Source organism: Hyla sarda, chromosome 1 (genome assembly GCF_029499605.1).
Source record: "Hyla sarda isolate aHylSar1 chromosome 1, aHylSar1.hap1, whole genome shotgun sequence".
In the NCBI taxonomy this organism is placed as follows: Eukaryota; Metazoa; Chordata; class Amphibia; order Anura; family Hylidae; genus Hyla; species Hyla sarda.
This window is the reverse complement of record NC_079189.1, coordinates 183,380,158-183,407,401: the sequence shown is the minus strand read 5'-3', so window position 1 is coordinate 183,407,401 and position 27,244 is coordinate 183,380,158. Positions and strand designations below refer to the sequence as shown.

The window sequence follows — 27,244 nt, the reverse complement described above, 5'->3', positions numbered from 1 at the left end:
ACAGCGCGAGTGTCACTCCTGACACCCACTGCGATCGTCCTGTATAATGTATAGATGTGGGGCACGGCCACTCTTCTCTGGTCCCCTGCACTGCTATATATATATATATATATATATATATATATATATATATATATATATACCTATTATTCATATTTCCGGCAGAGAGTTGTGATTGGCTGGAACCATCTGGCCAATCAAAGCTCTCTGCAGAAATACGAATCTGTGATGTGAAGAATTTCATATTACAGAGCATAGTGCAGGATCACACAGAAGAGCGGCCAGCCGCCAGCATCTATACATTATATAGGAGGATCGCAACGGGTGTCAGACCCTGGGGCGATCTGTCTATTAGTACAGGTACTACTACTCTCATTATGGAACAGCATTACTACCTAAAAAATTTTTTAAAAAAATAAAGAAAAAAAAGTGAAATTAGTTTAAAACACGCACACATTTTATTATATCGATTCACCGTGAATTTATTCGGATCAAATACATTTTTTTTCCCCAAATTTGGCGAATTAGCCGAATCGAATTTTTCAAAAATTAGCTAATCTCTAATTACAAGCTATGGAATACTCTGTCAGCAGCCGTCATAAAGAATATTTCTACATTGTACATTGAAGCATGACGGCTAATACTTATATTTAATTTAATGATATTATGTCCCGTGTTATTGCACACAAGTGTTGTCAGACTAAGAAATCATGGTTTAAGTGAGCTAAATCCGAAACTTTAATACTTGAACATATATTGAGAGGTAGTCTGTATATACCCATTCAATATGTCTAATGATTCCATAATAAAAGGCATATTAACATTCTGTGTAAAACAAACTTGCATGAAGATGCTTGTGGTCATAAAGATACAATGACTATGGTAGAGATGGGAGTCGAGATGAGTATGTTTTTCATGCTTTCTTTTTCCTGTAGCCTATCTACAGGAGGAACCGACTGGGACCTGACTACAGGAAAAAACTGTCTACTCAGGGCATATATATGGGGGAAACCATTCAATGGGGGGGGGGTCTATATAGTGGGGAAACTACATACTGATGGCTTCTACTTAATGTGGGGAAACTACATACTGGGGGGGCTGTCCACTTACTGTAGTGACCTATCTATTGGGAAGACCTAACTACTGCTCCTCCCCCAAATGTAACTGCACTGTAATCATTTATATGGTTTGCCGAAAACTGTAGAGCTGGTATTGATCTGTGTATAGGGTGATAAAAATGTGGTCATGATATGACAGAATTGTTCCCCTTGAAGACATCCTGCATGCAGCTTGACTTTGATATAACCAAATAATCACATTTCTTTTTACTTGATATAAATAACATTAACAATAACTTTATTTGCGAAGCCCCAACATATTTTAGAGCATTTTACATGCATAGACAAAGTCAGGCATTACATAGTAACAATTTATCAATGCAAACACTAAGAGTGATTCTCACAAGAGCTTACAATCTATGAGGAAACAGCGGTGACACAAACAAGTATACATAAGGCTGCACAAGCAGTCACCAGCATTGGGGTGCAAAAAGTCTGAAGTCATTGCTGTAGAATGAAGGGATCAAGTTCTGATGAATACAATAGACATAGGATGGGATATTGAAGTTAAAGGGGTACTCTGCCCGTATTCATTTTAGGGATAGGGGATAAGATGTGTGATCGTAGGGGCTCCGGCCGCTGGAACCCCCCCCCCCCTCCGCAATCTCCGCGCCTGCACTGCAGCTTTCTGAATATCCGAAAATTGAGATTGCGCCGGGTCCCAACAGCCGGACCCTGCGATAAGACATCTAAGATGTCTAAAGGTGGAGTATCCCTTTAAGGGAAAAAAAAGGAAATGTGGTAGGCCTGCCTAAAAAGATGCATTCTTCGGCAGCAATCTAAGATGAACCTTAAATTTCTCCAACAGATTAACCCCTTAAAAACTCAGGGTTTTTCAGTTTTTGCACTTTCGTTTTTTCCTCATTACCTTTTAAAAATCATAACCCTTTCAATTTTCCACCTAAAAATCCATATTATGGCTTATTTTTTGTGTCACCAATTCTACTTTGCAGTGACATTAGTCATTTTACTCAAAATTCATGGCAAAACGGAAAAAAAAGTCATTGTGTGACAAAATCGAAGAAAAAACGCCATTTTGTAAATTTTGGGGGCTTCCGTTTCTACGCAGTGCATATTTCGGTAAAAATGACACCTTATCATTATTCTGTAGGTCCATACAGTTAAAATGATACCCTACTTATATAGGTTTGATTTTGTCGTACTTCTGGAAAAAATCATAACTACATACAGGAAAATGTATACGTTTAAAAATGTCATCTTCTGACCCCTATAACTTTTTTATTTTTCCACGTACAGGGCGGTATGATGGCTAATTTTTTGCGCCATTATCTGAAGTTTTTATCTGTATGATTTTTGTTTTGATCGGACTTTTTGATCACTTTTTATTCATTTTTTAATGATATAAAAAGTGACCAAAATACGCTTTTTTGGACTTTGGAATATTTTTACTTGTACGCCATTGACCGTGTGGTTTAATTAACAATATATTTTTATAGTTCGGACATTTACGCACGCGGCGATACCACATATGTTTATTTTTATTTTTATTTACACTGTTTTATTTTTTTTTAGGGGAAAAGGGGGGTGATTCAAACTTTTATTAGGGAAGGGGTTAAATGACCTTTATTAACACTTTTTTTTTACTTATTTTTTGCAGTGTTATAGGTCCCATAGGGACCTATAACACTGCACACACTTATCTCTTACACAGATCTCTCTTACACAGATCTCATACACAGAACTCTGTTTTGTAACTTTTGGGGGCTTCCGTTTCTACGTAGTACATTTTTCGGTAAAAATGACACCTTATATCAGTGTTATCGGCGCTTGACTGCTCCTGCCTGGATCTCAGGCACGGAGCAGTCATTCGTTGATCGGACACCGAGGAGGCAGGTAAGGGCCCTCCCAGTGTCCTGTAAGCTGTTCGGGACGCCGCAATTTCACCACGGTGGTCCCGAACAGCCCGACTGACTAGCCGGGATACTTTCACTTTAGAAGCAGCGGTCAGCTTTGACCGCCACTTCTAAAGGGTTAATACCGCACATTTCCGCGATCGGTGATGTGTGGTATTAGCTGCAGGTCCCGGCCGTTGATGAGCGCCGGGACCAACGCGATGTGATACGGGGTCGCAGCGCGACCCCACTTCATATCGCGGGAGTCGACGCAGGACGTAAATATACGTCCTGCGCCGTTAAGGGGTTAAAGGGGTACTTCGGTGGAAAACTTTTATTTATTTTTTTTTAAATCAAGTGGTGCCAGAAAGTTAAACAGATTTGTAAATTAATTCTATGAAAAAAAAAACTTTACCCTTCCAGTACTTTTAACCCCTTAAGGACCGAGGGTTTTTCCGTTTTTGCATTTTCGTTTTTTCCTCCTTGCCTTTAAAAATCATAACTCAATTTTGCACCTAAAAATCCATATGATGGCTTATTTTTTGCACCACCAATTCTACTTTGTAATGACGTCAGTCATTTTGCCCAAAAATCTACGACGAAATGGGAAAAAATATCATTGTGAGACAAAATTGAAAAAAAACCTCTGTTTTGTAACTTTTGGGGGCTTCTGTGTCTAGGTAGTACATTTTTCGGTAAAAATGACATGTTATCTTTATTCTGTAGGTCCATACGATTAAAATGATACCCTACTTATATAGGTTTAATTTTGTCGTACTTCTGGAAAAAATCATAACCACATGCAGGAAAATTAATACGTTAAAATTGTCATCTTCTGACCCCTATAGCTTTTTGTATTTTTGCGTATATGGGGTGGTATGAGGGCAAATTTTTTGCGCTGTGATCTGACGTTTTTAGGGGTACCATTTTTGCATTGATAGGACTTATTGATCGCTTTTTATTCATTTTTTCATGCTATAAAAAGTGACCAAAAATGCACTATTTGGGACTTTGGATTTTTTTCACGCGCACGTCATTGACCGTGCGGTTTAATTAACGATATATTTTTATAATTTGGACATTTCTGCACACGGCGATACCATATATGTTTATTTTTATTTAAACTGTGTTTTTTTTTATGGGAAAAGGGGGGTGATACAAACTTTTAATAGGGAAAGGGTTAAATGATCTTTATTAACTTTTTTTTCACTTTTTTTTTTTGCAGTGTTATAGCTCCCATAGGGACCTATAACACTGCACACACTGATCTATTACATTGATCACTGGTTTCTCATAGGAAACCAGTGATCAATGATTCTGCCGCTTGACTGCTCATGCCTGGATCTCAGGCACTGAACAGTCATTCGACGATCGGACAGCGAAGAGGCAGGTAGGGACCCTCCAGCTGTCCTGTAAGCTGTTCGGGATGCCGTGGTTTCGCCGCGGCTATCCCGAACAGCCCACTGAGCTAACCGGCATACTTTCACTTTAGACGTTCGGCGTTCAACTTTGACGCGGCGATCAATGCCGCGCGCTATTAGCCACGCCGGTACTGCGATCAATGCCGCGCGCTATTAGCTAACGCCGTGGCCCCGCGTTATTGATCAAGAGCGGACACATGACGTTCCGGTACGTTATGTGTCCTTAAGGAGTTAAGCATCTGTATGCTACAGGGGAAATTCTTTTCTTTTTAAATTTCTTTTTTGTCTTGTCCACAGTGCTCTCTTGTCGACAGTGCACTGTACAGAGCAGCACAGGTTTGCTATGTTGATTTTCTCCTGCTCTGGACAGTTCCTGATATGGGCATCAGGTGTCAGAAGAGAGCACTGTGGACAAGACAAAAAATAAATTCAAAAAGAAAAGAATTTCCTCTGTAGCAAACAGCTGCTAAAAAGTACTGGAAGGGTAAAGATTTTTTAATAGAAGTCATTTACAAATCTGTTTAACTTTCTAGCACCAGTTGATTTAAAAAAAAAAAAATTCCAGCAGAGTATCCAATTAAGGCTATGTTCACACACAGTAAATTGGCAGTCTTTTTAATCAGTAAATGGCTTTTTCCTCATACATTAGATAGCAAGGCAAGTTCTCTCTCCAATTACAACAAATCAGCTGTATAGCCCACTCCTATAACATGGACATGCTTGCTGTAAAACATTACCGTTAAATGCAGACATGTTATTGACGGGTTTGACTGTGAACCCATTGTTTTCTACATGGATGGGGCTCACTGATCCCTACAATATATTCATAGGTAGTATGTGGATGTTCCATGAAGCTTGCTGAAGGTATCAGAAGTAATGATGAAACATATAGTGCTGCTGTTTGCATCACAGGTGTCACTAGTAATTGCACATTATCTTTCAGAGCCCTGGTCCCAATCCAGAAGCTCTTTAAATCTTGAAACACAATGTAAGGTTCTCCGAGTTTAAATGCAATCCAAATGGTCTTGTCATATTGTTTCTGATTAGGGACCTAATAAAAAGAGATTGTATCTCAGGCCTGCCGCAGCTGCTGCTATTAAAATTGTGTTTCTAATGCTTAGCAAAAAAGTAACCAGCGAACATTTCTTACCAATTTAACATGGCCCATAAGAGATAACTAGATGCATCTCCAACTGTCAATAGAATAGGAAATATTGCTTCTGACCATGGACCCTGGGCAGGAAAGCAGCTCTGGGCGACTGATATTGTATACTGCATCAAATAGGAGAAAGCTAAATAAGGGACATGACTGTCCATGGTGTGTTGTTTGCATTATTTACAGCTCGTGCCTCCTTGGCATAAACACAAGGGAATCCCGCATCAATATAAAGTGTTGGGAAAGCTGAAACAGATGCCAGCAGACTAAAACATTTGGGATAATGGGAAGAAAAGGTCACTTGAGCCAATTTGCCTTCAGTTTTCTGTGTATTTTTAGAAAGCTTACCTTGGGTGCATAAGCTGAGATGTTGAGAGCAAATATTTAGTGAGCACAAAATAAAACAACTTTACAGCCAATTTTTTAAGGCAGTCAGTCTTAGGACAGATTTACGCATAATGTAATTTTATGCCATGGACGAATCTACTGCTAAAACCACATATGATGGGGATTTTGATATGGATTTGCCATGTACTGTGAATTTTATGTTGGCTTCTGTATAATTTTTTGACATACAGTATATAAATCCATGGGAAAAAAAAATAGGAGTTTTACTTATGTATCTTATGTATCTCTCCAGATGCTTTGTTTATAGTGCAAAATGTACCATATATACTCGAGTATAAGCCGACATAAATATAAGCTGAGGCCCCTAATTTCACCCCAAAAACCCAGGAAAAGTTATTGACTCGACTATAAGCCTAGGGTGGGAAATACATCATCCCCCCCTGTCATCATTAACACCCCCGTCCTCATCACCCTGTCAACATCCAGACCCCCGTCATCATCACCACCTGTCATCATCCCCCTCGTCATCATCCCCCCCCTTCATCATCACCGCCTGTCAATCCCTTCAATTAGTGGTCTTCAACCTGCGGACCTCCAGATGTTGCAACACTACAACTCCCAGCATGCCCAGACAGCCATCGGCTGTCCGGGCATGCTGGGAGTTGTAGTTCTGAAAGATCTGGAGGTCCGCAGGTTGAAGACCACTGCCGGGCCTTCATCATAATCCAGACCCCCTTTAGTTTTCTACTCACCTCCCCTCGGTGGGAAGGAAGGGTGAGCTGGTCCGGGCCATCTATGCTGCAGGGACCATCCAGTGGGGAGGGTTAGTCGTTCCGGGCTATCCATCTTCACCGGGAGGCCCTCACTGGACTAGTGACGTTGCCTTGATGACGACGCACAGGGACGTCCCTGCGCATGAACGTCCCTGTGTGTCGTCGTCAAGGAAACGTCACTAGGCCGGGGCCAGCCCGGAGCGGAGAAGAGGGCCTCCCGGTGAAGATGGACAGCCCGGAATGACTAACCCTCCCCTCCGGACGGTCCCTGCAGAATAGATGGCCCGAACCAGCTCCCTCTTCCTTCCCACCGAGGGGAGGTGAGTAGAAAACTAAAGGGTGGGGGGGGGGGTCTGGATGATGACGAATGCCCGGCATTGATCTTCAACCTGCGGACCTCCAAATGTTTTAAAACTACAACTCCCAGCGGCTGTCCGGGCATGCTGGAAGTTGTAGTTTTGCAACATCTGGAGATCCGCAGGTTGAAGACCACTGAGAAGGGATTGAAAGGCAGAGAGTTCACTCGAGTATAAGCCGAGGGGGGGGGGGGCGTTTTCAGCATGCAAAATCGTGCTGAAAAACTCGGCTTATACTCGAGTATATACGGTAGCTAAGCACAAAGTGGATAACCCTCCACCTGTTATTGTAGAGATGTTACACAATAAAACAAACGTGAAATTCATATATTTGCTTTGCTCACAAAATTTTCCTAAAATAGCTTTTTCTAAATATACAGTTATAAGTAAAGTAAATCCTGACAAAATGAAATGATGGCATCAATTTTTATTCCAGTAATAGCAATTCCTTTACCTATGTTCACAGAACAGATTTTTCTGACAAAAGAATCAGTGGCAACAATCTGAGATGGGCCCTTAGATTTCTGCAACAGATTAAAGGGGTACACCGCCCCTAGACATCTTATCCCCCACAAAGGGGCGTGGCGTGACGGCACATCTCCTGCCGCGAGAACCCAGCCTTCTAAACATACTGTTTAGAATGCTGGGAGCTGCAGAGACACCGCAGGGGGTCCCAATGAAGGAACTCCCACAATCAGACATTTTATTCCCTATCCTTTGCATAGGGGATAAAATGTCTAGGGCCAGAGTACCCCTTTAAGGCTATGTTTGCACACAGTAAAATCATCTTTTTTTATATATCAATGAATAGTTTTTGATCCATTTTTGAGCCATTTATGAGGATAAAAAAAAAAAAAAAAAAAAAAGCACTGATTGGCTGAAATAGGACATCATCAGAAGGCGGAGTAAGAGCACAGGAGAGCACCTGGAGACATTCCACGCTGTCCCTTGGTAGCATAAATCTAATGGATTACCTTTAATAGTATTTTCGTAAAAATAGTTTTAGATGCAGTGTGCATAAAGGGGTATGTGTGTATACAGCATTCTTGTATGAGTGTATGAAGGTTATATAAAACATTTGGCATAAAGAAAAGGTCACTTGAATGAATGAATGAATAAATGTGACAATGTTGTTATGTATGTAGCCTTACTTTATACAGCAAATTGTGAGTTGAGTGACATGTTAGATAAAATATTCTTCATATTCCTGTACTGTTTGCATATAAATTATGAGTTAAAGAAATGCTTTATAATCTGTGTAATCTGTGATAGTAAAAGTGTCAGTTATTATGATAAAAATAATAAGATATATAAGACCATAACTCTTATCTTATACTGTATTTCCTTATTAAAAGTATGGCATGTACTGAACTCTGTTATCTTATACATGATACCAATGCATAGAGGACTTTTTATTTGTAGCATTACATTTAGGTATCATTCCATGGTCTGTAAAGTAATAGCTCAGGGGTATGCTGAAAAGAATACTGGTACTGAACCAGAAAATTACAAATTTAAAGAAAACGTATATGCAGTCATGTTATTGCCCTTGACCAGTGTCCATAGAAAAACAACTAACTTAGCTGGTCGTTGATATATGCTGGTATAGTGAAAAGACTAATTTATTGCTTACTACACAATATTAAGTGCAGTGACTGTATTAAGGGGGTATAAATTGCATGGAAATACAGAATAATAGCGAAAATAAACATGCGGTCTAAAGTGACATGAAACACTTTCTGTATCATAATGATTATTTTGAGGGAGTTTATAACCAGAAAAATGTAAAGTAAATGAACCACTTGATATTATATTGATTCTATAAAAAATACTATATTTACCTTATATGGCTATAAGTTAACATAGGAGTAATGTAGCATTGCATAGAAGCCATTCAAAAAAAGGTCAGTGTAAAGCAGTTCTACATTATAGTGCGTACATTGATGTCTCAAGTGAGGGAACCTCCTTTTTGATATACAAATAGCCTATTGGTGTATGTTCAGATGGAACTGAATTTGCAGCAGATGTATTGCTGATTTCCCCAACCAGCTTTAATAGGAAAGTCAAAATCTACAGCAAATCTGCAGAATTTTAGACCCTTGTGAACATGATAAATTCACATTTCTGAAAGTTTAAAAAATTCTTTATATACATACACAAACTCACTGGTCACTTCATTAGAAAGATAGAAAAGGAGACAGACAGCATCAAGTTGAGGCCTCTGTGCAGGTGATTGACCAGGGAGCCAACCCAGGTGCAGATATAAAGTCCAAAAAATCACAGCACCAAACAGGCCCAGGATCTTGTGCAAAAAGCAGAAGTCCTTTATTATCCCATAATCAGTTGCAACGTTTCGGCAGCTTGACAAAGGTTGCAATTGATTATGGGATAATAAAGGACTCCAGCTTTTTGCACAAGATCCTGGGCCTGTTTGGTGCTGTGATTTTTTGGACTTTGTGGCCACATTATTACGTACACCTAGTTAATTTCTTGTTAACACAAATATCTTATAAACCAATCACACGTCAGCAATTCAATGCAATCAAGCATGTAGATGTGGTCAAAACAATGTTTGCTGAAGTGCAAACCGAGCATTAGAATGAAGAAGAAAGGGGTTTCCAGTGACCTTGAACATGGCACGGTGTGTTGTGTCAGACAGGATGGTTTGAGTATTTCAGAGACTCCTGGAATTTTTATGAATTACCATCTATAGAGTTTACATAGAATGGTCCAAAAAAAATTAAAATATACAGTGAGCAGCATTTGTGTGGATGAAAATTTCTTGTTGAGGTCAGTGGAGAATGAGCAGACTGGTTCAAGATGACAAAAAAGGCAATAGTAACTCAAATAACTACACTGAATAGCAGAACGATACTCATTCAGTATCAACACAAAATTCAGCAACGCCTTGTTAGGCTGGGTCCACACTACGTTTTGTCCCATACGGGAGCGCATACGGCAGGAGGGAGCTAAAACCTCGCGCTCCCGTATGTGACCGTATGCGCTCCCGTATGTCATTCACTTCAATGAGCCGACCGGAGTGAAACGTTCGGTCCGGTCGGCTCATTTTTGCGCCGTATGCGCTTTTACAACCGGACCTAAAACCGTGGTCCCGTATGGGACAAAACGTAGTGTGGACCCAGCCTTATGGTGATACTACACAATAAGGTTGCATTGTGGTTATATCATTGTTCACCAAGTGAAGTCAATACTGCTGAAATGCAACTGTTAACCTGTGTTTTATCAGCACTTGGCAGTTTTAGCAATTACACCCTAATTGCTAAATAGCAAAAACTGGTAAATCTAAAATAAAAACACAGGTTAACAGCAATGTTTTAGATGTATGTACTGCATATGGCCAACTGTAACACTATTGACTGTTGTGTTTTCATCCTTACTTATATAGCAAGGGTGAGCTTGAGCAGCCTATCTTGTCTACGTAGGTCACTAGAACCTACAGAGTGAAAGTTGTTCTTTGGAGTCTCTGGTTTGAATAATAGAGATGGAAACTGTCGTATAATGGGGTATTTGGAAGTAATGGGTCCAAAGTGGATAAATCCTTTACATTTGTAATAGGATTAAAATTAGGTTCACTATCACAGTTTCACTTTTGACTCTAGCTGAGGTCAAGACTAGACACTCAATGTGCTATTTACCTGCATAGAGTCCATAGAAAAGTAGTGCTGCTGTCTCGTCACAGTACCAATTTTCCTTGAAGACTATGTAGTGTCACTGTCGCTCAACAGTGTCAGATCACACAAAAGATGCAGTGAGGCATCACAGATGCTTTCAGTCACAAACAATGTGTGTCAAAATGCATTTCTATGGAATGTGACATCTCGCTACAACACCTGCAGACAAAATTATTGGGATGAAAGGTCTTGCCTTACAATGGGGGGAGGGGGTAAATAGCGTGGGAAAGGTATAGCTTGGATATTGTGTTTAAAGATAAAAAGTGTTTTTAACTATGTAGATGGCTTTATCTCCAAGTATGGCTTCCTAATGTAACAGTTCTGGCATCCACTCAAGAATGTTGCCATCCACAGACTTATTGATACACTCGGAAATGGTGCAATAAATGTCCTTGATGCCTAATGCTGCTCTTAAAATAATAGCTTTCCATATAGATTTCTGCATTGTAATCTAAAGCAGTATTGACTCTATACAGATGCATGCGCACAGCAAAATAAAGACAAACAGTACTGTTTGTCTTTTTTACATGATGCTGTCATATAACACTGTGTATCATAACTGTATAATGCAATGCTTAGGTGTCTTCACGTTCCGTAGTCGGAGAAGGATCTCATTAGGACACGTTTGCTGAAGCCAAGTTATCACTATGTGTTCTTACTGCCATCTATTGATCACAAGCTTTATTTCAGCATCCTGTGTCTGTTGTCTCTTACACCCATCCATATCTATTACAGATCAGCATCTTTATGACACACTTGTCGAACTATGGGAATGATCGCCTCGGCTTGTACACCTTTGTAAATCTTGCTAACTTTGTACAAACATGGACCAACCTGAAATTGCAGACCTTGCCTCCACTACAGCTGGCCCAGAAATATTTTGAACTCTTCCCTGAACAGAAGAATCCTCTCTGGCAGGTACCAACAATGCCTGTATGCAAATATATGTCTAAGTCTGTGTGTTCGTGTGTTTGTTTGCACACGTTTGAGTCCCTAACATCATCCTCTGTCCATGTGCAGCTTCATAGCCTCAATTCTCAAATCACAAAATTCATAAGCAAATTAAATATCCAAAACATTCAATGAATTTTAACATCAGCATTGTAAAGATCTGCAAAATGTCAGTACTTTGCGGATTTTATGCTGTCGAAAATCTTCAGCAGAGAATTTGCAGTGTTTCTGCGCCAAAACAAAAATTCCAACGTATTTAAAATGACTGCACCAAAACATAAACACCAAATGATGCTCTATGCTGACACCTCTTTCTGTGTCAGGAACTGTCCGGAGTAGGAGCAAATCCCCACAGCAAACCCATCCTGCTCTGGACAGTTCCTGACATGGACAGAGGTGTCAGCATACAACTTCCTCTGGAGCATATAACAGCTGATAAGTACTGGATGTATTGTAAAGTAATTTACAAATCTGTTTAACTTTCTGGCTCCAGTTGATTTGATTATTTTTTTTTTTGGGGGGGGGGGGGGGTATTCCAGGATTGTATTTTGTTCAGCCTTTCAGTCTATATTGTCAAATTATAATGCTGTGTAATATCCTTCTATTACCTCTGTGCAAGGTTTTTCAAACTTCAGTAAATCCCTTCCACCCTGCTATCCACCAACCATCTAGAGCAGGGGTCCTCAAACTACGGCCCGCGGGCCACATGCGGCCCGCCGAGGACATTTATCTGGACCGCCGCTGCCTAAGAACATCCCTCTGTCTCAAAAGATGTTTTCGGGACACATGGATGCGCTCTCGGTGGCCCCACGTTTACTTTAAAAACGCAAGGACTGCCGGGAGGTAGCACACGCAGGGACGTCACTGACGTCCCATGTGTGTGCCCATAGAGAGCGGAGGAATGGAGCAGTGAGCAGGACGTGCGCTGGCCAGCTTGGTAAGTTTTACCAGCGGCATGTCAGCTTCGGTGCTCCGACCACCGTTCCTCTGGTCCCGGGACCTACTGCTATGGCCGGACCGGAGAAGTGGTGGTCGGAGCACCAAAGTGGGGCAGTACACAGGCATGCAGCCTCCAGCCATACACTGTATGGCTGGAGGCTGTATGTCTGTGGGGGAACATACTGCACCTAATGTGGGGGAACTATACTGCCAACCTAATGTGGGGAACTATACTGCACCTAATGTGGGGGAACTATACTGCCCACTAAATGTGGGGGAACTACAACCTAATGTGGGGGGAACTATACTGCACCTAATGTGGGGAGCTATACTCCACCTAATGGGGGGGACTATACTGCACCTAATGTGGGGGAACTACAACCTAATTTGGGGGAACTATACTGCCTACCTAATGTGGGGGAACTACAACCTAATGTGGGGGAACTACACTGCCAAACTAATTTCAGGGAACTATTCTGCACCTAATGTGGGGAAACTACAACATAATGTAGGGGAACTATACTGCCAACTAAATGTGGGAGGACTATACTGCATCTAATGTGGGGGAACTATACTGCCAACCCTAATGTGGTGGAACTACAACCTAATGTGGGGGGATCTATACTGCCAACCTAATGTGGGGGATCTATATTGCCAACCTAATGTGGGGGAACTATACTGCCAACCTAATGTGGGGGAGCTATACTGCACCTAATGTGGGGGAACTATACTGCCAACTAAATGTGGGGGAACTACAACCTAATGTGGGAGGACTATACTGCCAACCCAATGTGGGGGGAACTATACTGCCAACCTAATGTGGGGGGAACTATACTGCCAACCTAATGTGGGGGGGACTATACTGCCAACCTAATGTAGGGAACTATACTGCCAACCTAATGTGGGTGAACTACAACCTAATGTGGTGGAACTATGCTGCCAACCTAATGTGCGGGGAACTATACTGCCAACCCTAATGTGGGGGAACTACAACCTAATGTGGGGGGATCTATACTGCCAACCTAATGTGGGGGAACTATACTGCCAACCTAATGGGGGAGAATTATGCTGCCAACCTAAGGTGGGGGGAACTGTGCTGCATACTTAAGGGGGTAGTCCACTAATAAGATATATAAGTGTGCATAGTAATTTGTTCATAGTTTTTTTAAATTTTTTTATCTATATTCCGGCCCTCCAACGGTCTGAGGGACCTTGAACTGGCCCCCTGTTTAAAAAGTTTGAGGACCCCTCCTCTAGAGAATAACAACTCCTCCTTAAGACCATGTAACTTTTGATTTGTCTCTAGCTGCACAGAATGCTGGGAAAGAACAAAGACAACAGTAACAAAAAAAGACTTGCACTACAGCACTTCCTGCTGTGGGTCCTGTGCATAGAGGTAATAGAAGCAGATTGCACAATATAATAACCTGTCATAATGGGCTGAAAGACAAAAAATCCAAAAAATCCTGGAATACCCACTTAAAATTAAAGAAGTGTTTGTACAAAACCATGCTATAATTCCTGTAGTAAATTGTCTCCTTTGGGTTTCAATTTTAAAATATTCCTGTTTAAGTACGCCACCAAATGGGGGAGGGGTCAGAGAACTGCTTTAAAAAGCATCTCTTTCTGAAGCATTTCCTTATTTCAGGTTCTGCTATGAATATTCTGTGGACAGAACGGTAGAATTTCTATTGAGCTCAATGGGAGGCTGCTGTGAGAGAAATCACCATAAAGTGAATGGGGCCTAAGGCTTCATTTTCCCTGTTGTGGTGCTGAAGGGAAAATGAAGAACACTTGTCGTCAGGGTCCTCTGCAAAGTGCAGTTAATGGGTAGGAATCAGAAGAGAGGTGACCCTTGTATTTGCTTATTTCCTGGGGAAATTCAGGTCTCCGGAATCAAAATTCCCATACAGTAACATCTACCTATTAGTTGCCTTTTTGTATATGCTTCTACAAAGTCCTTTTCCCTCTACAAACCTTGACAAGCGTCTACAGTCCAGATAAGAGGTTGTGATTGATTAAAGGAAGTTTAATTTAAATCTATTGATTTTATTTAACTGTGCATTACGTCTATTACCAAACATGTCTGTAATGTAATAAATGAAATACTGTAGCTTCAATGCTATATTTATTATTAATGCAGTCCAAGAAACAGGACAATCCCCTTTTGGTTCAAGATAATGGGCCAGTTTTATTCAATTATATTTCTTTCATGTAAGCTGAATATAGAACTCTGCAATTTCCACTGGAATGTATGTATACTAGGGAGCAATATTATAGTTAGAAAATGTCTGTTTTATTCCCTAAGCTGTAGGTAAAGCTGTTTTCATACTACATTGGTATGATATATGCTATTAAGACTCAGGTTGATCACACCCAGGGGTTTCATGAACCCCTGAAACATATCTTATAAGTATTACTTAATAATGTACAATCAATAGCCCAATTTTGCTCTAATTCACAAAATGTCATAAAGTTAAAAGCAATATATACTGTATATAGAGTTCTTAAGTCATTTTAAGCAGAAACATTTAACCTTTGTAAAGCTAGGGCTACACAGTAACAGGAACTTGCAATAATATCAAGGTTGCGGTATATTTTATTTATGCCCAATGGGGAAAAAGATCACTTGTGATCTTTTTCCCTATGGAGAATAAACAAGATCACATGACAACATAGATTTTACTATGACTTTTAGTGGCTGTGTTCTACTATAGGTCTATTATTAAATAGTGAGGGCATTTAAATGTAGATTACATTTCTGTTCTAAGTATAACTATATAGTATTATATTTCATTTAAATTAGTGAAAAAGTAAAGCAATATGAATGGTCCCTGGCCAGGAAATCAAAAAAAGGGTATTGCTAGATTTAATATCATTTGGAATAGAAAGTCGGGAAAGGTTTTTGCTGAGGATTAAGGATTAATTGAGATTTTTTTCTCCCTCTCCTATTCCAGCTTCTAGTGGGTGGTTGGGATTCTGTGTATTTTTTAATGGTATGAGATTTTTTTGTATTAAATTAATTTAAATAAATAAGAAAATAAAAATAAAATATATATATATTTATACATCAAAGCTACATAGCAAAAAATAAATAAAGAGTGACGGGCATAAAAGTCTAACTTCCTCTGTACACAAACTCATATTCATATTATAGAAAACAGCTGTAGCTGCAGCTCATCCTCAATCTTCTCAGATAAAGGACCTAATAGAGCATCTTTAAACATCATAAGGTGACAGTCTATTTAGCTCTGTACTTTAGAGCCATGGGTGCTACATATGCTGTATAATGCTCTGAATTGTGTTGTAGTTCTGATGACCTTTGTTTGTATATTTCATTGAATTATATAGATATATCCTACTAAAAATAGAAAATCCAAACAAAGAAAATGTCCCGCACTCAGGGTTGAAACAAAATCTCCTTGCTTTATTAATATTAATTCCAGGACAATACAGGTACAAAGCAGTAAGTATCTGACGCGTTTCACGCACCGCATACCTGTATTGTCTTAGTATTTATATTAATAAAGCAAGTAGATTTTACTTTATCCCCGAGTGCTGGACTTTATCCTTATTTGGATTTTGATGCTTTGATGCCGGGGAGGTGCCGATGGGTCCTTGGCACAGGTGTGTGGAGTTAGCTGGAGTGGAGCTGTGGTCTACAGTTTTCTGGGAAAAATAGAAAATGTAGCATCATATGCAAAGTTTCATTCTGGGTGGTATAGTAGGCTCTCATAGAAAACCATAGGTGTCTTACATACAGGTGTCCTTAGGCAGTGTTTTACAACACCCGACCTCAACTACCCCTCAAGTTATACCTAAAGGGGGAAAAAACACCTGCAGCATTGTTGTTTTATACATTTTGGGGCATTTGCAAGGATATTTGAGAATCAAGGTTGAAATGAAGTCGATAAAGTTATGTAGGAGCCTGAAAAGAAAAAGTTTTCTGAGGCACATGCCGATGTGTGAAAGAGACCAATATCGGGCCACCATAAAATAAGAAAAAGCATTTATTGAGGTACAGGGATAAAGTGTTTGAAAAGGAACACCTCTGTATCTGACAAAGAAATGCATTGTTCCTCTACCTGAATAAACTCTTCTTATTTTAACATGCTCTGAGATTGGTCATTTCCAAGGATAGGCTCCAAAGATAGGCTCCTTCAAGACTTTCTCTACTTTGAGATACCAGTTGCTCCACAGGACATTAAATTGGGTATAGGCAGCAGCTACTGTTACTGCAAAATGTCAATTCAGGTATTGTGCCCGGAGCCCAACACCTAAAGGTGAGCAGATATTCTCTCTTTATCTTTTGTCCATTAAGGTTGTAATACACAAGGGAGTGCCTCATATATTCTTTTCTTACATGCATTGTACAAAGTTGAAAGTAAGACTCTATAGAACATAAAGTATATATTATGGATAAAGTATACTAAGAAATATTCTCTCTACAGAATCCATGTGATGACAGGAGGCACAGAGACATCTGGTCTAGAGATAAAACCTGTGACCGTCTACCAAAATTTCTTGTGATAGGACCTCAAAAGACTGGTGAGTATATGTTATAACTTAAGTATTTTACCTCCTTTTAGAGTGTTCTGGGACCTTAACAACCTACTGTTGTACTTAATATCTGTACTGTACTACTACAACATTGGCCCTGATTTACTCTTGTAAACCTAACATGTTTTGTTGGGTTGTGCGACAGATTCTGTCTCATTTTGATAGAATTCTGTCTGCACCAGAATTCTGTCTGAACCAGAATTCTGTCTGTGCCAGAAATGAAAAACCCAACCATCTCTCCATTTTACTGAGAAAACCTGAGAAAGGGTAGTGGCTGACACAGAAATAGGGCATGGTCACAGAAAAGGGGTGTGTTCCCAACATTTTCACAAAAACACAATGCATTGTGGGGGAATTGATCTGAGGAAAACCCTAGAGATCAGAGCATGTGTAAAAAGAAAAGCAAAATGTAGGAAAAAGAGCAAAATGTAGGGAAAGCTTAGTAAATATAGTGGAAAAAATGTAGGGAATTAAAACCCACAAAGAAACCTACACTTTACTCTTACTAAATCAGGGCCATTGTGTATCACATAGATTTTAGTATACCGATTAAGGCCAGATATGCAGTGGACCCTGCAGCTTAGAGGTGCCGAACCCTGACCAGTGAGATATCGATGTCCTATCCTGAGGATGAAGCTCAAATCTCTTTTGAAACTAGAATTAATTCCATCATGAAAACTTTAGAATAAAACTAAAAGGAGTTTGAAAGCTCTGTCATGTCCTTGTATTCTAGAAATAATAGCTAGCCTGAAACTGTAATATTGTTAGGAATGGCCAACCATCTAATGTATACAGGACTTCCTGACAGCAGATGTCAGAGGAGAGAAAAGTTATACATATTGGATGTTAACATGCCCGATCCCTTTGTTTATAGGGAAATGAGCTGCCACCATAACTGTCTGGCAATAATTTTCTCCCTTTTCCCTGTTCAGAGTACATGCATGCTTGGCTGCTGCTATGGCTATCTTAACAGGTATTCTTTCACATGTATCTATAACTTATAATATTTTGACTGGATCTCTTGGTGCAAGAGCTTACCCTGTGTTACTAAAGGATCATGCCTAAGGTGTTTTCAGCCTTCTCTGGCCGGGATGGTGTTTGCCATCACATGCTGCACATGAACTTCTGCCCTCCCTCTCTCCTCTCACAAGACAAGTAGCAGACTTACACAGCAGTACATTATGCTCTGGGAGTCCTCCTGACTTGGTGTTTTTAGTAAAGTTGCATGTATTTTTCTCTAGTGGAGCTTCTGTACACATTCGTGCATGAAACTTTGTGAACTGTGTTCTGGCACGCCGTAAGGCCGAGACACGGTCTACTTTGATACAGGGACATGTCAGCATCTGCTATATACGATGACCTCTAGTGGCTGATAATATAAGGTACATTATTTATAAACCTATTAAATTAATAAAGCATATTACAAATATGTACCACTACCATATACTAGAAGTTTTTACAATTGACAGTGCCCATTAAAGGGGGTTTTGGGGAGTAAAATTATTGATGTCCTATTCAGACACCAACAGCCAATCAGTTGTTAAGCCCAGCCATGGTATCTGGGAATCAGAAGCCTAGGCTCTGTTCACTGTGTCATGGTGGTGCAAGGTTACTACAATGCAGTCCTTATTCACTTTAATAAGTAGGAGAAACTAAGGGCCACCACTACTACAATGTACAGAGCTGATGCTTCCAGGTCCTGTATATTGTTTAATTCCGGCATTGCAGCTGACTCATGCCATCACTAAAATTTGATCATGCAATTTCTTGAATATTCTTTGGCCACATATACCTGAAATTTCACAGGATGAATGTAGCGGAATATGTCTTTCAGTCCATATAACATTTATAACAGCAAGCTGCAATATAGCTTCAACTGTCTGAACTCAATGGGCCAATCTGTCAGGTCTCAGAACATCTGGTAATTAAGTGAATGTGGAACAATGAGAATTATTTTAGGCTTAACATACTGTTAGGCTGCCAACAAAAAATTTACCGGCTGAACGGGAATGGCGTAATGAGAAATATTACCTTCCACAGTTCAGGGAAGAACAGGTCTCACTGCTTAAATGCTCTGGGTGATACTGTTTATACAGCAAGAATGTAGCCAAGATCAGGAGTCACAGGGAATTCTAAGGGCTGTAGATTTACAGTCATTAAAGTCTAAATAAATGTCAGGAAATATATAACTAAGCAAAAATTGTAGAGCGTTATTATGCTATGAACGGAAAAATGTTATACAGATCTGTCTATAGAAGAAATAAAGAACTCCAAATAGCAACAGAAAAGAACAACATGTTACTAATTTGTGAAACATATATTCAGTATTGTGAATAGGAAAAGGTTCAATGTTTATTTCCTCTTAGGAGAGAAAAGCAGTGAGTTACTTTTCCTCTCCCTTGTTAGTAGGGGTCCCTTTAGAAATGAAAAGGCAAAGGGGGCTACCTGTATGACTTGTAGCAACCGGACACAGTGACCTTTCCTTTCTTACTGTAGCATAAGAAATTAGTTGTTATGTTTGTATTCTATTAACAACAAGCTTAGTTGAGACAGTTTTGGGGACTATTATTCATTATTAAGCTGCTAAGCAGATTTAGCAAACTGTGAAATACGATACATATACACTATGCATGACCCTACCCTAAAAAGGTAATCTGTCAGCTGCAATTAATTTAGTTTTTAAAATTCTGACACTAAGTATATGTCTGTGCTTCTGTAGAAAAATGGGTTTATTCTCAATGTCAAGAGCCAAAGAGGCCTTCCAGAACCCCTGAATTACCCCTGAATCTCCTTGCTCATGCCTGCCCTGCTTGATATACATTCAGGGCTTGGCCACCAAATCTTGTTCCTGTGAACTGGTACAATATTTGAAAAAAGGGCTTGGCTTCCAGGTGCCTGTCAATCAAACAGGGACAGGGATTAAGAGGGGAGCAAGGAGGTGTATGTCATGGAAGCATAGACAGATATACAGTATGAAAGGTTCCTTGTGTGTACTTGTCCTAGGGGCTATCTAACAGCAGTTTGAAATGTCAATTGCAGCTGACAGAACAGAATATTTCACTATATTTATGGCTGTTTATGCTCATATTGTGGCCTTCATTTAAATGAAAATCTGAGACGTAGAATTTGCATTGGCAACTTTAAGGAGATGTTGTTTATTTCGGCACAACATTGATCGTATACATAAGAATATCAGGAACAAAAATATATACCCTAATGTGGCATCATAGGGTATAATAGACTAGAGATGAGCGAACTTTTGAAAAATTTTATTCGGATGATTGGCTGAATTTTCCCCAAAAAATTTTTCAATTTGATTTTATTTACGGCGAATCGCTATTAAAAATGGCTATTTCTGGTCTACAGAGAGCCTCAACAGGGGTGTAGAACACTTTGCGTTGATGTAACACACATAGGGTGTGTGCAGGTTTAGTGAAATAATACTGTTATTCAGTATGACATGCAGGTTAGAGGTGTCGCTATTAAAATAACTTTCGCAGAGCGGCACAATGACAGAGCCTGGAGGTGGCATCAGTGTGAGGAGACCATATAGTGGCTGAATGACACACCCTGGAGGTGGTGGCAGCATGTGGAGTTCATATAGTGCCTGAATGACATAGCCTGGAAGTGGCAACAGCATGAAAAGACCATTTAGTGGCTGAATGACACAGCGTGGTGATAGCAGCAGCATGATGAGACCATTTAGTGGCTGAATGAATCAGCATGGAGTTGGCAGCAGCATGAGGAGACCATATAGTGGCTGAATGACACAGCCTGGAGTTGGTGGCAGTATGAGGAGATCATATAGTGGCTGAATGACACAGCCTGTTGTTGGTGGCATCATGATGAGACCATATAGTGGCTGAATGACACACCCTGGAGTTGGCAGCAGAATATGGAGACCATATAGTGGCAGAATGACACAGCCTGTAGTTGGTGAGAGCATGAGGAGACCACATAGTGGCTGAAAGACACAGCGTGGAGGTGGCGGCAGCAAGAGGAGACCATATAGAGGCTGGATGACATAGCGTTGAAGTAGCGGCAGCATGAGAAGACCATATAGTGGCTAAATGACACAGCCTGTAGTTGGTGGCAGCATGATGAGACCATACAGGAGCTGAATGAAACAGTGTGGAGGTAGCGGCAGCATGAGGAGACCATACAGTGGCTGAATGACGCACACTGTAGTTGATGGAGGCATGATGAGACCATATAGTGGCTGAAAGACACAGCGAGGAGGTGGATGCAGCATGAGGAGACAATATAGTGGCTGAATGACACAGCCTGTAGTTAATGGCAGCTTGAGGAGACCATATAGTGGCTGAAAGACACAGCGTGGAGTTGGCGGCAGCATGAGGAGACCATATAGTGGCTGAATGACACAGCATGGAGGTAGCGGCAACAGGAGGAGATCATTTAGTAGCTGAATGACACAGGGTGGAGTTGGCGGCATCATGAGGAGACCATATAGTGGCTGAATGACACAGCATGGAGGTGGCGTCAGCATGAGGAATCCATATAGTGGCTGAATGACGCAGCCTGGAGTTGACAGCAACATGAGGAGACCATATAGTGGCTGAATGACACAGCCTGTAGTTGGTGGCAGCATGAGGAGACCATATAGTGGCTGACTGACACAGCCTGAAGTCGGTGGCAGCATGAGGAGACCATATAGTGGCTGAATGACACAGCCTGGAGTTGGTGACAGCATCAGGAGAACATATAGTGGAAGAATGAGACAGCCTGGAGCTGGCAAAAGCATGAGGAAAACATATGGTGGCAGAATGAGACAGCCTGGAGCTAGCATCAGCACGAGGAGAAAAAATGGTGGCAGTATGTGACAGCCTGGAACTGGCATCAGCAGCATCAGGAGTCCGGAAAGTGACCTGGTGACATAGTGGGGGGGGGGGGGGGTGGCAATACCAGTTCTCAGTGACAAAGGTGGGTGAAAAAAGGAGAACTTGGCATCATATGTGTGGCATCACATATGCAGGTAGGCAGAAGAAAATGGCCCCTTTTGTAAAAGTGTTAGTGTGCACAAGAAAGTATTTAGGATATGCATTACATAAAACTTAACTTTTAATAGTATTGTTAAGATAAAATAGATGTACCCAATATTTTTTTTTAAATCAAACAAAAGGAAAGGTGTGCAAAATACACCATGTGCCATCAACACCACCAAGTATTGATGTGATGCAAAGACCTCTAAAAGGTGGAAGGGAACAACATATGGTTCAATGTAACCGGTCGGGGTAAAAACGTCCCCTGTAAGGCCCTACTCAAGCATTATTAATTTCCTTCTTGGCAAGTGTTACTGCCATTTCCCAGGGTTTTTAGGTGGGAAAAGGGAGAGGTTCCTGTGTTGGGACGCCTTTTTTAAGACGAGTAACACTTTCCCCGAATAGGTGAAAAGGTACAACGTATTGTCCACTGTAGCAGGTGGGGGTAAAAAATTCCACTGTAAGGCCCTACTCTCGTCCTATTAATTCCCTTCTTGGCAAGTGTTACACGCCCTAAAAAGGGCGGCCCCACACAGGAACCTCTCCCTATTTCCACCTAAAAACCCTGGGAAATGGCAATGTTTGTAGGTGGAAATAGGGAGATTCTTCCTGTGTGGGGCCAAACTTTTTTAGGGTGAGTAACACTTGCCAAGAAGGAAATTAATAATGCAAGAGTAGGGCCTTACAGGGGAAGTTTTTACCCCCACCGGTTACTTTGAACCATACGTTGTTCCCTTCCACCTTTTAGAGGTCTTTGCATCACATCAATACTTGGTGGTGTAGATGGCACATGGTATTTTTTTGCACACCTTTCCTTTTGTTTGATTTAAAAAAAAAAAATTGGGTACACATATTTTATCCTAAGAAAAGTTAAGTTTTAGCTAATGCATATCCTCAGTGCTTACTTTTGGCCTCATGCGGAAGAATGTCTGTAACTGGGGAGCAGCACCTTAAATATGTTTAGCACTATCCATATTTGTGAAGCGTTGGTGCAGCACCATAGTCAATCTACTCTGATGCATCAGGCATTGGTGGGTGGAAATCCTGGCTGATCCATGCCTGATTCATCTTCACAAAGGTCAGTCTTTCCACATTTTTTTGGACAGACGAGTTCACCTTGGGGTTACTATGGCCCCTGCCGCACTAAACACCTGCTCTGATGGCACACTACTGGCAGGGCAGGACAGCTTTTCCAGGGCAAACTCTGCTAGTTGCGGACACAAATCATGTTTGGCTGCCCAGAAGTCCAGCAGATCTTCAAGGTGTGTTGGCAAGGGCATGCCAAGGTATGTCACCACTTGCTGGCTCAGGTTCTGCTCCAGGTCTACTTGCTGCTGATGAGTTGCTTCACTATGCGGGTGAAGAAAGCTACTCATCAGCGACTGTAGACTCAGGCTGCTGTTGATGGAGCTTCCCGAGTAGCCATGGCAGTGGAAGGTGAGCGCAGTGGGCCTCCCGAGTCAGACCTGCAAGAAGATGGACGATGGTGCAGTGTGCATCGGCCAACTGTCTACGTAGGATGTCCCTGTAGATGTTCAGTTTGTCCTTCCTCTCAGTGGGTGTAAAAAAAGGCCCCCATTTTGTGGCTGTAGCGAGGGTCCAATAAGGTGGAGAGCCTTAGGTCATCCCACTGCTGAATAGTGACAATTCAGCGATCACTACGCATACAATTGAGCATGCATCGTGCCATTTGTGCAATTAACTCGGAGGGGCTCCCTGCCTCCATCTCCACTGCATACTGCCACAGTTTGTTTGGGTCCTGTGTCTCGTCTTCCTCATAACCCTCTAGCTCCTCTGGCTGCTCCTGCTCCTCCTCTCCTGTTAGATGACTAGAAAAACCACCCATCTCGTTAAACCTAAACTCTGTGCTCCACTGCTCCACTCCCCCTCCTCCTCCAGTTCGTGTGGCCGTGAGATGTAGGCGCCACTTCACCAGTGCCCTGACCAGCTATCATTTCCAACATGTGTTGTAGTAAATGAAGCAGTGGAATGACGTAGTTCATCCCATAATCCTGGCGACTGACTAATAAGGTGGCTTCCTCAAAGGGCCTGGTCAAATGGCAGGTGTCACGAATGAGCTACCACTGGTTGAGATTGAAGTTATACAGGGGAGTCCCCCTATCCGCTTGGATCATCAAGAAATCAGTGATGGCTTTTCTCTGTTTCTCATTGTTAGGATGTCTTGCAGAGTGGGGAGCACTTCAGAAACCGCTTGATAACCAGATTGAATGTGTGTGTCATGCAGGGCACATGTCTCAAGCTTCCTTGTCACAATGCAGACCAGATGTTCTTCCCGTTGTCAGTCACCATGGTTCCCATTTCCAGTTTTCGTGGAGTAAGCCATGATTCGGTTTCTTGATTAATTACTTTTAGCAGTTCCTCCGCTGTGTGACTCCATTCTCCAATGAGACTTGTCCGTGCAGTGGAGGCTGAGGACACGGTGGAGGATGAGGAGACGGAGGCACACACTGTCACAGGACCAACGGCCTGAGAGCATGGAGGCAGAAGCGGCATCACCTGTCCAAGTTGCTATTGTGGCTGTGCAGGAACCACATTGTCCCTGTATTGCCCCTGACCATAGTTACAGCTCCAGATGTCGGCGCTGTCGTGCACTTTGTTACACACCGACACGCTCAAGGACTGGCCCACCTTCTCTTCCACAAAATTGTGCAGGGCTGGTACTGCATTCTTCGCAAAGAAATGACAGCTTGGCACTCTCCACCTCGGCTCGGCACAAGCCATCAGTTCTCTGAAAGGTGCAGAGTCCACCACTTGAAAAGGGAGGCACTACAGCACCAGCAACTTGGACCGGAGCAAATTCAGCTTCTAAACCGTTGGATGAGTGGGCGCATACTGTTATCTCTTGGACATGGCTTTGCCGATGGATTGCTGGCAGAATGACTGACTCAAAGTGGGAGGAGCAGGAGCATCCGGAGCAACATAAGATGGGTATGACACACAGCTCCCTTTGGCTGAGGTGGTGGAGCCTTGGCTGGCTGAAAACAGGAGCAGCGTGCCATCAGGTGATGCAGCAGGCTGGACCAACACATCAGAGCCACAGTTCTCCCAGGCCGCTTTATGGTGGCGCTTCATATGTGGATGCAGGGCCATGCTTCACCTTCTGCCGACACATCTTGCATGTGGCCATGTTAACCTCCTCCTCTGCCACACCTCCAAGTGGCTGATTTTCCCACCAACAGTCCGCACTGATTGACTGCTACTGCCGCCAATTTCAGGAACCCCTGTTTCACTACCTCCAGGGAAGGTAGGCTGCCGCAAATCAGGTGATCTCCCACAGGCACGTTTGGCTCCAGACTTTCCATTTCTGCCACCATGCTGACTGCCAACCATGCTTCCATCTTGCTGGCTCAGCTGCTGCCTCACGGGCAACCTGCATCCCTCTTCTCCTGATGATGATGAAGCCCGTTTTGCACCCGACTCCCAAGTGTGATCGGCTTCGTCATCATCATCATTGTGTTGTGTCTGCACGTCACTGATGCTCTCCTCAGGTTCCTCAACAGTGTCTCCTTCAGGAGCCTGAATGCTCGCAACACCACCTCCCACGCCACTCTCCTCATCACTACTTGCCCGCCTAGCGGAGGAAGCAGCGAATGTCTCCTTCACTTCTTGGCTTGGCAGTAGCTGCTCACTGTCCTATATCATCCTCACTAAATACTGGAGCTGAACCCACCCACATACTTTTGTAGGAGAGGGAACAGCATAGGACAAAGGCAATGGGAGGACAGGGATTGCTCCCAGGCCATGCCAACTGAGGGCTGTGTCTGAGGAACCCACCGACTGTTGACTGGGGGTGTCAGATGTCACTTGTGATGAAGTGGATGTCTGTGTTAACCAATGAATGGCAGATGAGTTGCTGGTCGAGACACGACCGCTAGCTGATACCGGAAGCTCAGGCCTCTTGCTGTGACTCCTGCTGCCACTCGCCCTTAGTCTGCTGCGGATGCTGCCTGAAGAATTTAGGACTGCCACTCCTCTGTGCACGTCCTTGCACTTCTCTGCCTGACATACTTAGTGCGTATATGAGGGGAGTATAATGCGCTCTAGTGCGCTTAAAACAGTATTTGTCTACAACACCAGCAGGTGTGTACTGTTTGCTGGCCTTGCAATGAACTAGGCCCTTAAGACTTTAACAGGAACTAAATGGTACACCACTAAGATGTACGTATGTGGTATGCACTTATGAGGGGAGTTCAAGGCACTCCAGTACGCCGCTTAAGACAGTATTTGTCTACAACACCAGCAGGTGTGTACTTTTTGCTGGCCTTTCACAATTTCTCACTCCCTTCAGTGCTTGTAGGCTGGATTTGGGCTTGAGGTGAATCACTGCTGTAATACACCCAAAAATGCACTTTCTCTATCACTCTCTCTCTTTTCTATATCAGTGCTTGCAGTCTAGACTTGGGCTTGAGGTGAATCGCTGCTGACAGCCTGCTGTAATCCACCCACAGGTGCACTATCTCTCTCCCTTTCCTATCTGTGCTTGTAGGCTGGACCTGGGCTTGAGGTTAATCGCTGCTGACAGCCTGATGTAATACACCCACATGTGAACGTTCTCTCTCAATCTCTCTCCCTTCCCATCAGTGCTTGTATGCTACAATTTGGCTTGAGGTGAATCACTGGTGTAAAAATGCTTTTCTGTGCCTCTCTCTCTTTCCCACTTTCTCTGCAATAGAACGCTGGAGTCACTGGCCAGAAGATGGTTGCCAATTTTATAGGCCTGTGACATCACCGAGGGTGATTCAGGGTCATCCCACCGACCCTTGTTCCCACCTTCTCATGATTCATTGCCCCATGTCCTGACATGTTGATCCCCCATTTTAGATGCTGTGGAGCCTGGAGTGCAGTAAATGGAGTGCAGTAAAAGTTTAATGAAGCAATTAGCGCAAATCAAATTTTTCCAGAAATTCTTAATGAATCTGGATTTTTCAGATTCGATTTGCTCATCCCTATAATAGACCGAACTTTAGAACATCTCTTTTGTATGACAGATTAGTGTGTTATGACTATAATTTTTATCTAGTTTTGCAAATTTGTGTGGATTTTCCATTGGCAATTT

General features: G+C 42.0%; 1 protein-coding gene across 3 annotated transcripts in view; it reads left to right on the top strand.

Moving 5' to 3' along the window:
* Positions 1 to 27,244, top strand: part of LOC130361904 (bifunctional heparan sulfate N-deacetylase/N-sulfotransferase 4-like) — a 428,712-nt gene that overhangs the window by 350,395 nt on the left and 51,073 nt on the right. For all 3 annotated transcript variants that reach the window (XR_008891199.1, XM_056565565.1, XM_056565577.1), the window contains exons 7-8: positions 11,453 to 11,635; positions 17,059 to 17,155. Coding sequence is in view for 2 of the 3 variants with exons in the window: in XM_056565565.1 (XP_056421540.1) it covers positions 11,453 to 11,635; positions 17,059 to 17,155 (280 nt within the window). In the remaining variant the exon portion in view is untranslated. The remainder of the gene's footprint in view (positions 1 to 11,452; positions 11,636 to 17,058; positions 17,156 to 27,244) is intronic.